The sequence below is a fragment of the Cetorhinus maximus genome, chromosome 5, assembly GCF_964194155.1.
Source record: "Cetorhinus maximus chromosome 5, sCetMax3.hap1.1, whole genome shotgun sequence".
In the NCBI taxonomy this organism is placed as follows: domain Eukaryota; kingdom Metazoa; phylum Chordata; class Chondrichthyes; order Lamniformes; family Cetorhinidae; genus Cetorhinus; species Cetorhinus maximus.
This window is the reverse complement of record NC_135883.1, coordinates 29,017,598-29,031,255: the sequence shown is the minus strand read 5'-3', so window position 1 is coordinate 29,031,255 and position 13,658 is coordinate 29,017,598. Positions and strand designations below refer to the sequence as shown.

Below are 13,658 nucleotides of genomic sequence, written 5' to 3'. Positions count from 1 at the left end.
ATTATTTATTCACACGCTTATCCCAGAAACTCTACGCGATGTCAAACACATAACATACACCCAAGAAAGTTACAATTTAAGACAGTAATGCACTTCTACAAATATTAAAACCAAACAGAATAGTTAGCTGCTCATGTCTGTTGGAAAGTCCAGTGAAGGAGGGAGCTTTTCTCACTCTGGAATTGAAGTTCAGATAAGTTCATATGCCTGGTTTCAAACCTGGATTAACTGCAGTGTTTGTTCAAAGTAAAGATTGGTCAGCAGGTCACGTAGATAGGTCCTGATGGCTGTTGTAACCAGATGCCCAATTTCTTACAGATGAACTCGGAGCTGTTCAGAACAGGTTGGAAAAGGCAAGATGTCACAGCCTTTTGTTGCAGCTGTAATGTTGCTGATGCTCAGCAGACTGCACAGTCTCTCAGTTTTTGGATAAAAAGATTTCAAGATCAAGGGCAGTTTCGATCACATGATGAATGGCATTGGAAGGCAATGATGGTCCTTTAAAGTGAGGACAGAGTTTCAGTCACATGGTCAAAAGCCATTGATATACAATAGAGAGTAGATAGTGGTCTTTAGCACTTCGTTGTGGATACTAAATCTCAATAGCCCTCCTTTGTTACATGACAGATCCAGAGTCAGAGAGTCTGGCAGTTTATTATCCCTGAATTTTGGAGTAAGCCTTGACAATAGCAGGTGTAAAAATCCACAGAAGAGTACTGTTTAGGCATGTCTATTCAAGGGAGACCCCTACCCATTATGATCCAATTTGGAACTTTCCAGAAGCTTGCAAGGCTGTTGAAGTTGCAAAAGTCAGTTAATCCCTTGGTGGCCATTTTACAGTTCATCAGGATCCATTTTAAAAGGAATACAGTTTAAAAAGAAATTAATATATTCATGCCTGCACTGGCATGAAACTTCTGGAATTTTAGGTACATGAATGCAAAAGCGAGGAGATCATTTTTGGTTTTGCCAGTTTTGTTTCAGAGGTAACAGCTCAGCACTTCATTAGATGATTAGAGCTGTACAGTGAGTTCACTTGAAATTTGTAGGACTAAATGAAATTAAGAAAATTAAATAAATGACAAAGCAACTTGCCAGGTTGAAACTGGCTTGACACTGGCTTGAAGAGGTGATAAATGAAAAAGAAGCCCGCAAAACAATGGCTGTTGGAGTTCTTATAGAGGTTTGTTTTGGATTCCTTATGCATATACATCTTGTATACTTCTCGTATTCTACTTCTAGCAAAGGCGCCAAGCATCTTCAGAGACATCAAGAGCGTGCGGAGGCAGCGGAAGGAATGCACAAGCATCCACCTCCCCCCACCGAGTAACTCATCTTCTCGGCACTTCAAACACCACCTGCCCTGCATGAGGTAGAGACTGCAGATTGTACATCAACTTTGTTAGCCATCATAGAACACATTGAACCAGAGTGTAAGGAAGGATCCCAAGGGACTACCTAAGAGGAAGAAGACTTTTAGCATTAGAAAATTTATGAGCATCATCAAGCAATGTGTTCAGGTGACTAAAGTAAGGGAGATTGGTGACATTCAATGGAGTCTGGACAATTAAAGAAAATGGATTTTAATGCTGATGTAAATTAATGCAAATTGGTACAAGGAGCATAAAACGTGCATACAAAATGCAAGAATATTTTAGTTACACCACTAAATTGTGGAAAGATCATTCTCACTTGGACGCATGATCAAATGCCTATCTTGCAGAATAAATAATGGGCCAGATTTTGCAGTCAGCATTAAAGGAAGGATACTCACCGCTGATCTCAAACAAGGCTTCCCACAAGGATCTACTGATTTGGCACGGGACTTCTTCTTTCCTGGCAGCAGTTTAAATCTGGCACCAGGTAAAGGAGATTTCAAGGCATTAAAACAGCAGTGATGTCAACAAACAGGGTAAGCAGCCAATCCATTTGAAGTATTCTCACAAGCAGCAAACCAAGAAGGTAGAGCCCTTTATTTTTTACTTTGTATTTCAATTTTCAGATAGTGAAATAAAAGATGATTGGATTTAGATAAAGTTCAAATAGCAATATAAAGAAATTTTTTTTAACGTGTGAATTTTCTCATAAAAGAGAAATTTGACATTCCACAAATGTAAAATTAGCTTTCCAGGACCAGTGAGGATGTTCAGGAGCAATTTTGAAGTTAGGTGACATTAAAAACCCAGTTAGATCGCATTCAACAAGGTGCAACTTCTTCAAGGGATTTTACACTAAAATTAACAGTCTAAGAGTGGAAATTCTCATCAGTTCATAAGTTTCCCATTGATACAGCAGTTCAAAAAGGAGGCTCACCACCACTTTTGCAAGGGCAATTAGGGATGGGCTATAAATGCTGGCCTAGCCAGCAAAACTCACATCCCGTGAACGAAAAAAATAAAAGATTGCAGTCTACGGGTGCCTCAACAGCACACCCTCTGGAGAAAGGTAGAATCACTGAGAGAAACTTTTGGACCTCTATTATTCTGCACATATGCAGACTCCCAAAGTTGCAGCCAGTTTCAGTGGATGGTGAACACTTGACAGTTTCATTGTCATTGCCACTGAAAAATCCAGGCCATTGTCTTTTCAGTATGATTGCAGAAGTTGAGTATTGCTGAAAACTGACATGTTGTGAAACTTGTTGTTTAGCACTCCTCAGGGCAGATAGAAGAATACCAATTTCAAAGGAAGCAACAGTTTATACTGCAGGAGAAAAGAGTGCTGATTGTTTGACCAGTCAGCTCTTATTGGTCGAGGTGTTGCCATGGGGAATGCACCAAGGAGCTATTGTTCCCTATGCTTTTGTTTAATTCAAAGATTCATCCTCATGGTTCACTAAATCCACCTGTGTATGGGCTGCCCAAGACACAAAAAAAGTGATGGCCCATTATGTCCTATCTTATCTAAATACAAAGTAAAAAATAAAGGGCTCTATCTTCTTGGTTTGCTGCTTGTGAGAATACTTCAAATGGATTGGCTGCTTACCCTGTCTGCTGACATCACTGCTGTTTTAATGCCTTGAAATCTCCTTTACCTGGTGCCAGATTTAAACTGCTGCCAGGAAAGAAGAAGTCCCGTGCCAAATCAGTAGATCCTTGTGGGAAGCCTTGTTTGAGATCAGCGGTGAGTATCCTTCCTTCAATGCTGACTGCAAAATCCGGCCCATTATTTATCCTGCAAGGTAGGCATTTGATCATGCGTCCAGGTGAGATTGATATAACATCTGCATAACATGAATTGGCCCAATGGGTGAGTGAGTTGTCATAACCAGTACTGAGTGAATATTCCACATACATGGTGAAGGATTCCTCCACCTTCACGAAGACAATATACTACCTGCATTTCGATAGCAGTGCCATGACCATGTGCTCATTCGAGCAGGAACAGCAGTAGGCCATTCAGACCCTCAAGCCTGCTCTATCATTCAACAAGATCATGGCTGATCTGATCGTGGCTTCAACTCCACATTCTTTCTGTCCTCATAACCCTTGACTCCTTTGTTGATCAAAAATCTATCTAACTCAGTCTTGAAAATACTCAATGACCCAACCTCCACTGTTCTAAAAGACTAATAACCCTCTAAAAGAAAAAACATTTCCTCATCTCAGTCTTAAGTGGGAGACCCCTAATTTTTAAACTGTATGCCCTACATCTAGACTCCCTCACAAGGGGAAACATCCTTTCATTAAGTCCCCTCAGGATCTTATATGTTTCCATAAGACACCTCTCCTTCTTCAAAACTTCAATGGGCATAGGCCAAACCTGCTCAACCTTTCCTCATAAGATAACCCTTTCATCCCAGGAATCAGTCAAATGAACCTTCTCTGAACTGCTTCCAATGCAATGATATCCTTTCTCAAGTAAGGAAACAAGAGCTGTACATAGTACTCCAGATGCAGTCTAACTAAGACCCTATACAGTTGTAGTAAGACTTCCCAACTTTTATAATGGTCAGGGTTGAATATGCAGGCTACCACAGTTTTTCTTTATCCTAGTTTCATTAGATAACCATAAAGGTTATGCTGAAGTACTTTATTTTCTGTACTTTATTTTCTAAGATGATCGAATTGTAAATATTGTGCAACCCAGCTCATCTGTTTTACTTCAATAATGGTTGTAATTTTGCCCATTAATTAATTAATGCAAAAAATCCATTGTAGAATGTTATTGCTGGTTATTGTCTTCTCTGAATCATATTAATTACAGATGAAAATGTAATGTGAATGTTTTTCAAGGTGTATTTGGGAATATAACTCATCATGCACGTTATTCAAATCACACTAACTGAAGAAACATATGTATTGTCGTTTCATAGTACAGAACTTGAGTATTGCTGAAAAAAGAGACATGCTGTCAAAACTTTTTGTCTTACACTCATCAGGACAGGTTTGCAAGAATACCAATTGTAAAGGGAACGACAATTTATACTGCATGAGAAGAAAGTACTGATTGTTAGGCAAATGGACTCTGGTTAGTAGAGGCGTTTCAATGGAGAATGTACCAGGGAACAGTTAACTGCCAAGTTTTTGTTGACCTGCCTGGTTTAAATTTTTAAAAACTTGGCCGTTAACTGTTCTCTGGTGCATTCTCCATGGCAACGCCTCTACCAAAGTCCACTTATCAAACAATCAGCAGTATAAATTGTTGTTCCCTTTGCAATTAGTATTCTTGCGAATCTGTCCTGATGAGTGCTAGACGAAAAGCATGTCTTTTTTCAGCAATACGCATATATATGCATAGTTTTGGCAAAAGTCAAAGTTCAATGTTAGACAAGCACTCGTTTGGTCAAATACAGATGTGTTCTTTATGCTCATTATTTAGAGGTATATGCAAATTAAGGAGTTTTAATTTCCAGATATTAGGTAAATGGATTTCTACTTATTTGAATATTATTTGTGGCACAATAACAACTTGCATTGATGTAGCATTTTTAAGGTAAAAATATGTCCAAAGCTGTTTCACAGAGTCATAAGGAAAATTGATACTACAAGGGGTAGGTATTAAAGGTGGTTTTGAAAGATGAGAGGGAGTTGGAGATACAATAGGGTTTAGGGAAAATTCCAGAGAATAGAACCCAGAATGTTGAATGCATTGTGTCACAATGTTGATGTGAATTGCATGGAGAATGGGTGCACAAGAGAGTGAAATCAGAGTAATTGAGAGTTCTCAGGGAGTTGTAGAACCAAAGGATGTTCCAGAGAAACACAATTTTCCTGCACTATCCCCCATATTCCTTGTGTTTTAATACCTAGAAATCTATCAATCTCAGTCTTAAACTTACTCAACGACTGAGCATCTACAGCCCTCTGGGGCAGAGAATTCCAAAGATTCACCATCCTCTGAGTGGAAAAATTCTTCCTCATCTCAGTCCTAAATGGCCTGTCCTTATTCTGAGACTGTGTCCCCTGGTTTCAGCCAGGGGAAACATCCTTCCTGCATCTACCCTGTCGAGTCCTGTAAGAATTTTGTATGTTTGAATGTGGCCACCTCTCATTCTTCTAACTCCAGAGAATAAAGGCCTAGTCTATTTAATCTTTCCTCATAGGACAATTCCTCCAATCCAGGAATTAGACAGGGAAAGGCAAGGCAATGGTGGCATTTAACCTCAATGATTAAATTTAATATTTAACAAGAGGGTACAATCAAAGATAACTGTAATTAAGCTAGATACAAATCACATGATTACTTGCACTTGTTTCAATTAATATCTCTTGTTTTTACATAAAGATATAAAATAATTAACATGCTATGCTTCCCCACCTTAGTGGGGTGTCTTACAGGATTGAAACAGAATATCTCTTCTGCATTTTATCCTTTATTCCAATGGAGTACCTCTTGTCCCTGCAGACTCCTGTCTTCTTCTCTCAATCTGCCTCCAGTGCTAGCTTTTAGTTAAATTGATTACCTCCAGCCCCAAGGATGAAATTCACCAGCCTAACTGAGCAAGACCACTGCTGAGTTCAAATGAATAGAGATATTGAAGCAGCAATGAGTGAGAATGATCACAGAAATACTAGACTGTCTTCCCTTGTCTCCAGCACACTGGTTAAGATGTTTGAATATAATTTACATTTCCCAGCCATCCTGTGAATATCTCTTTGAAAGCTAAGTTTAGCTCAACAGTATTATTTATTTTTAACATATATTACACCAATGACCCCATGGAAGCTTAGTCAAAAATCTTGAGACATGCCAACCCCGTTGAGTGGAATTAAACCTGTGACCTTCTAATCTGTATGACTCAGTTACAAACTGTTTTTACCATATTCAGGAAGCTGAGATGCCTCATGAATTTAACCCTAGTGGCATTAGTGCTGTTGTAATATGCTGCAGTAATGCTTTAATGATTTTCAACTGAACTAATAACCTGTATCATTGATTACAATCATTAGCATTAGAATTTCAATAGGTCAAGTGTTAAATGGATAAACTCATTGAACCATCAGGGAGCATTTATCCAATATTTATTTTTACCTTTGCAAACAAATGAAAGGATTCTAATTATATGTTCTGAGGATAATAGTGCATCAGTGGGTTTACAATGTCAATCACAATATTCACCTCAAGCCTCAATTAATTTAATAAATGATAGCAGACTTCAATTATTTTTGTATTATCAATTTCGGAATTCTTAGGCACTGAAATTATCACCAATACAAAAACAACATTTTGAAATGTAGTCAACTTTTTAATGGTGCTTATTTTGCAAACTAAAGATCAAGCTTATGCTTGCAATTTCTAGTAAGTTTTTGGACAAACTTAACATTGGTCATAGATCATAGAAGCAAAGAATGATACAGCACAGAAGGAGGCAATTGGCCCATTAGGCTGTGTCAGCTCTTTGGTCAAGTTAACCAATTAATCCCATTTACCTGTTCTTTTCCCCATAGTGCTGTATTTTCCCCATTCAAGTGTTTACCAAATTTTCTTTTGAGTGTTCTTATTAAATCTGCTTTCACCATCTTTTCAGGCAGTGCATTCCTTGTACTATTATACTAACTGTTTTAACAGACAAGCTATATACTTTGAATGAAAGTTTATTTCAATTTTTTTCTCTCCTCACTAATTTTCTCTCCTCTCCTTAGGTACACGTCACCCACAAAGTGACCATTATCCCTGTGATTGCCTTGTTAGTGAGACTGTGACCCAGATCTGCAGGTCAGCTTCAATGCTGCTGCTGTGCAGATGAAACTTGGGAGTATTGTGAACTGTGAGAACTTTTATTTCTGGCCTCCAGTTACACAGATCCAGAACTTGCTGGTCAATTTATGTTGTTCACTAAGGTCTCAAATACCTTGCTGCCCTTGCCACATTGTTGTAAGCTCATACTCCCAGCAAGTTAGGTCACAGAAGACTTTTGAGCTGAAAAGTGCAGAAACGTCAAACTGATGGCACATGGCATGAGATGCCCTGCCAAGCAAGAGTCAGTCCATTTTCACACTCACTTCTAGCATGGAAGCAATTTGCAGCAAGGACCCTAGAGCAGTTCCTCTTTCCCAACCTGTCTGAGATTGCTCACTGAGGAGTACTATTGGTGATGGCAGCCTTTCATCTCGTAAGATGATGATTTGTGCCGTGGTGGTCAACTCTGTGCTAAGCATCACCTGACGTGACTAAGGAGTCCCACACTGGCATGGCAATCTCTGCCACATATGCTGCAGAGGAAGACAGTGGACTGAGAGGGTGCATGATTCGCTGGCCTCGGTTTTCTCTGGGCCCTCAACTCAGCTAGCTAATCTTTTCTTTTCTGCATGCCTCTTCCAATGCCATTCCAAACAGTCAGCCTCCAGAGGTCACAGTTGTCATCAACAGTCTCTTGGCTGTTAGTGTCAATGTCCACCATCTTCATATCTCATTTTCAGGTGTCCTTATAGACACCCAAGGAGGTTGTGACCCAGTGGCCATACAGGAGGTCTTTGGGTAAATGACCATCATCCATTCAATGAACGCAAATGTTGTTGGCTTAGTAATTAATGTTTGCTGATGGAATTGGCATGTTCCTGGACTTCTGAGTTGCTGACCTTATCCTGCCATGAGACGTAGAGGATAGATCTGAGGCAGTGAAGCTGTGGAGTCTAGATATGTGAAGCTATCAACAACCTCCAGTGTCACATTGTCAATGCTGATAGATGGCGGTATGACAACAATCTGGACCGTCATTTTTCTTCATGTTGCTGATGGTCAAACCAACCTCTTTATAGGTGTGGGAGAGTCTGTCCATTTGCTGCCAGGGCAATATGCAAAAACGTAACCCTGTTTGACCCCACCACGGATCTCAAAGGTTCTGATGTTGTTGCATCATTGCTGACCTTACCCATCATGTCATGTTATCATAGAAAGAAGAGATCACATTGAGCAGCTTCAGTGGGCAGTCAATTTTCTTTTCTCATTATTTCTATATTATAACATTGTTAACTGTTCCCCCTCCTCAGGTTCTGTCCTGATCTGCTGCCTCCCTTCCAGAAACACATCCTTAACTCCTCTGTCCTTGCAAATGATCACCCTATCTCCAACCTCTCTTTTCTGTCTGAAGCCTTTGAGCATATTATCGCTTCCCAAATTTTTGTCCAAGCTTTTGGTCAGTTGTCCTAATATTTCATTATGCTGTTCGGTGTCAATTTTTGTTTGATACTGCTCCTTTGAAGCCCCTTAAGATGTTTCACTACATTAAGGGAATGATATAAATGCAAGTTATTTATACTTACAAGCAAGATTTCCAAACAGTATTGATGTGGGCAATGGAAGAACTCCCTAATTTTCTTCAATACTTCCTGGCGCCAGCCCTTTGAAAGAGCTGTCCAATTAGTCCCATTCCCCTGCAATTTTTTTTCTTATCAAGTAATTATTCCATTTAAAAGTTGCTGTTGAATATGCTTCCATCGCCCTTTCAGCCAGTGCATTTCAGAATGTAACAATTTGCTGTTTATTTTTAAAAAAATGTCTCCTCCTCTCCCCTCTGGTTCTTTTATCAATTCTCTTAAATCTTTACTTCCCCCCTCCTCACCGTCCAAGGGCCCAAACACTCCTTTCAAGTGAAGCAGCATTTCACTTGCACTTCCCTCAATTTAGCCTACTTCATTCGCTGCTCCCAATGCGGTTTCCTCTACATTGGAGAGACCAAACACAGACTGGGTGACTGCTTTGCGGAACACCTTCAGTCTGTCCACAAGCATGACCCAGACCTCCCTGTCGCTTGCCATTTCAACACACCACCCTGCTCTCATGCCCACATGTGCGTCCTTGGCCTGCTGCAATGTTCCAGTGAAGCTCAACGCAAACTGGAAGAACAGCACCTCATCTTCCGACTAGGTACTTTACAGCCTTCCGGACTGAATATTGAGTTCAACAACTTTAGATCATGAACTCTCTCCTCCATTCCCCCCTCCCCTTTCCCATACCCCTTTTTCCAATAATTTATATATATTTTTCTTTTCCCACCTATTTCCATTATTTTTAAATGTATTTCCATCCATTGTTTTATCTCTACCTTTTAGCCTATTTAGATCCCCCCCACCTCCACTAGAGCTATCTGTCCCTTGCTCGTCCTGCTTTCTACCCTTAATGTCCCCATTAGCACATTTCTTAGCTAATATCACCTGTCAACACCTCTTTGTCCTGTTGTCTATGACATCTTTTGGCAATCTCCACCTATCACTGGCCCTCTATCCAGATCTACCTGTCCCAACCCCCCTTAAACCAGCTTATATTTCACCTCTTTTCGATTTTCCTTAGTTCTGATGAAGAGTCATTCGGACTTGAAACGTTAATTGTATCCCTCTCCGCAGATGCTATCAGACCTGCTGAGTTTTTCCAGGTATTTCCATCGAACCGCACAGTTGGTACGTTGGCAACATTTCTCATCAATTTCAGTGACGAGCAAAATTGTACAGCGCTACAGGCCATTAAGGAGCTCATTGACATCCCAGACTACATCCTTATAAGTACTTGCGCGCTAAAATGCAACAATCAGGTGTTGTAATTTCCTATCAGTGTGTATGTCACATCACCAAGGATGAGTAGTGAGGGCGTGAATAGTTCTGGTTGCCAGTCTCGAATAATTCACCCATGACTAAGCGATTGGAGCTTCTTAGGTATACACAAAATTAGAACCGACAAGAATATTTTTCAGATTTTAGCAACTAAAAGAATCCTATATTTTGCAGAAATCTCAGAATTAAAACAAGAGCTGAACGATGTGATCACTTTATTTTACAATGATTCTTACCATTGTTTGTGCACAACTGGAATTAATTGCAAACCAGCCCCATTCCACAATAAATTTTAAAAAAACAATAATTTCCTCGTCACACACCAGCAATCCTCCCTGAAGCTGATACAATTTCACGTGCCGGAAATGCTGCTTCCTGGCTCATTGTTCATGAGCCCAACACCCTCCCCCTCACCCCAGTCCATTAAAGAATAGAGATAGCGTGCGCGTGCGCACTCGCCTCCCCTCTTCCCCCAGTCCGGAACTGTGTGCTCATGCGTAAGAGCGCGAGCAAAGGAAGGTACAGGATCCATTCTTGCGCTTGCGCCTCAGTTTTCATTTGACCTCATTGAGAAAAAAGGCGCGTCTGGCAGCGGAGCGAACGGTCAAGTTGGAGCGAGGAGCAGCGCCTGCGCGTTCCGAAGTCCCTCCCCTCCGGCCCGAGCAGTGCGAGCTCGAGCGCTGGAATCGCGTCGGTTGGAAAACGCTGCTGAACTTTTCACCACAGCCCGGTCTCTGCATACGCGCACACAAACTACTGATGTGAAAAAAAAACAAGACCAAACAAAAACAAACACCGCGAAAAAGGATAGGAGATTTAAGCCTATTATCGAAAAGAGGAGTTGACGATGCCGGACCAGATCACAGTGTTGGAATTCGTGACCGAGACGAACGAGGACTACAAATCTCCAACTGCCTCCAGCTTCACCACCAAAATGAGTCAGTGCAAGAACACGGTGGCTGCCTTGGAGGAGGTAAGATGCAACCCTCCTCACTAAACAAATAAATGGAGCAATCGGGTTGAGGAGCTGCAAACATTCACCGCCACGGTGGCCGCCAGCTCGGCTTGTTTCTCCTTCCCTTTCCCATCCGATGTGTTTCAGTGAGTCCGCCCCTACCAGCCCTGATCTGGCTGTGGCGAGTCAAATGTGAATCCGTGGCAACGCTGCACTGACATTAGCCTCGGAAGCCTGAGGGGAAATAATCGAGCAGTCTTACCGAGAGGGAGAGGTGGTGGTGGTGGTGGTGGAGAGGAAGGTATCACATTAAAAGGAAAACAATATGTTGGAAATAGGGCATCGGACAAGGCTGGAAGTGGTACATGCACCTCCTCCCCAGTTCAGTTATTTTAGCTAATTCGGGCACAGGGATTGTGCTTTTTTGCCTTTGATTGAGACAATGCACTACATTGGCATCAATCTAATTGCATTATCTCGCTTTTATTAAAAGTGATTAAAGTGAAACTTTGAGAGATTTACAACCAGCGAGAGGTTTACAGAAGAATACCTGAATATTTTCTTTTAGAGATATGTGCTGCAATGCCTTATTAAACCAGTATATTTGGGAGAGTCTGTTCAGCAGTGGTTTGCGTTGGTCGACGATGTGTGCGCGCTCTAATAAAATTGTTTTTGCTGCACTCGTAATAAAAGCCAAGCTCTCAAAATAGTGTAATATTTACAATTTTTAAGGAACGAAATGATTCCTCCCAAGAAAGGAGGTTTCATTTACATAGTTTGGGTCTGTTTGCTAATGTGTTGTTATCGGTGATTAAATTAGTTGCATGATTATGGTTTGGTGGGAAAACAATTTCACAGCCTTTAATGGGCACAAAAACAAAAGCGTCTGACGGGATGAAACTGGCTCTTTGTTCAGACAAATATTTGCCCTGCTAAAAATATATATTTTGAAACTGGCGAATGATTAGCGCCAGATATATATGTTGGAATAAGCACATCTAAATCTGCATTTATTGTTGTAAGGCATCTTTAAAATATAACAATTTAAGTGTATGAAATTATATGTGGTGTTGCATTTCCACCATTTAGCCTGATGAAATCCTCTTTTCCAACTCCAGTCTTGATTGTTGAGTTGTGTTGAATTCAAATTTTATAAATATTTTACAGTTATGTGTGCGAGAAACAAGTTTAATTTAAAGCAGTTCCTTTATATGTGTAAATACATATACATGGTGTATTAACAGAAGTATTCAATTTTGATGTGAACACAGCAGTTAAGCTTTGCACATGCTATAGTCTTGGGACTTCTTCTGTTACAATAAAAATTGTTGAAGCAGCCTATGCTTAGTTTGAAAAAACAGGTCTGCTTGTGTTTACAAACATTGTAGAATCACTGCCTTGCAACTATTGGATTTAGATGAATTAAAGTCAAATGCCAGCCAATTTTGCTTATTTAGTATCAGTTGTATAAACACATTGATTTCTCGTGTATTCCAGTATCTTTCAGTGTCTTAAAAATATACATGTATCTTGTGTATATACAATATTGTGTTGTGTTGCGTAAAGCCAACATATGCACACAGTTTTAATTTACTTGCGCAAAAACATTTTTGATTTGGAAGAGATGTATTTGTTACATGAATTATCTTGTGCTACATTCACATTCTTTAAAAAAGTTGTTTAATGTAGATGAGTTAAAAATTTTGAGGTTACCTGTAACATTTCAACCTTGCATTTTGAAAAAAGACTATATTTAATTCAGTAGGGAACCTTGTGTGTTCTATTCCACTATGTACTAGAACTGTAAGCAGATTCATTTTGTTGCCTTTTTAATCCTTGGAGTTGCCAAGTGTTCAGCAAAAATGTACAGCAAAAAAAAAATCAATGGGTGCAGATGCCTAACATATAAAACTCATTTGACAGCCATTGGTTTTCTGTGCACCACTTGGCATGTGAATGCATTATTCTCTACAGTGTTGCTATTTGTTCTTGTACATCTATTTTCTCAATGTTATCTTTTTCAAAATGCCATAGGACAGAAAGGCTAGCATAGCTCAAAAGGAATGCTGAATATAATTATGTGATAAATTAGCTTGTTTCATTAAAATTAACATTATGGAATAGGGACATTCTGTGATCAATTTATTTTTAAAGCTACCAAGAAAAATGTGGCTGAGTGGGAAATATATTTTAGTGGCTTTTTTAAAGGAAATAATTTAAAATGACATTCCTTTAATTAAATGCTGTTTTGAAGACTACAGGGATTTCTTTGCACCGTAAATATAATCAGCTGTCAAGTCTTTTACTTTATGGAATATTGGGAATTCTTTTGTTTGTGTGTTACTTACTGACATAATCTTGTGGTTATGACTAATGGTTCCTCTTGTTGCTAGCCTATTTTTGAGTGTGCAGTTTATAATTTTAAAACACAGGATATAACTGACACTATTAATATTCTAGCATAAATGGGTGAGCTTGGCTGTGTAATCAAGTAGCGTTTATAGTATACTGAACAGTATGCAACGGTAAAGGTTGGCATTTACTAGGGCATAGTTTATTACGAATTGACGCTTCACTGTTCCACATTAGACATTTATACGATATTTTATATAAAGCCTATTCATAGAACATAATTATATTAGTAAGCTGCAAAGATTCTTGCATTTTTAGAATCGGAACAGAAGGTTTGTGGATTTAGGGATATGAACAAGGGA

At 39.6% G+C, this 13,658-nt stretch overlaps 1 protein-coding gene across 2 annotated transcripts in view; it reads left to right on the top strand.

Annotated features, from left to right (window-relative positions):
- The first annotated feature begins 10,482 nt into the window (after positions 1-10,482).
- The window catches only part of asap2a (ArfGAP with SH3 domain, ankyrin repeat and PH domain 2a), a 211,086-nt gene continuing 207,910 nt past the window's right edge, over positions 10,483-13,658 (top strand). For both annotated transcript variants that reach the window (XM_078541632.1, XM_078541631.1), the window contains exon 1: positions 10,483-10,962. In XM_078541632.1, coding sequence (XP_078397758.1) covers positions 10,837-10,962 — 126 coding nt within the window. In that variant the 5' untranslated portion in view covers positions 10,483-10,836. The remainder of the gene's footprint in view (positions 10,963-13,658) is intronic.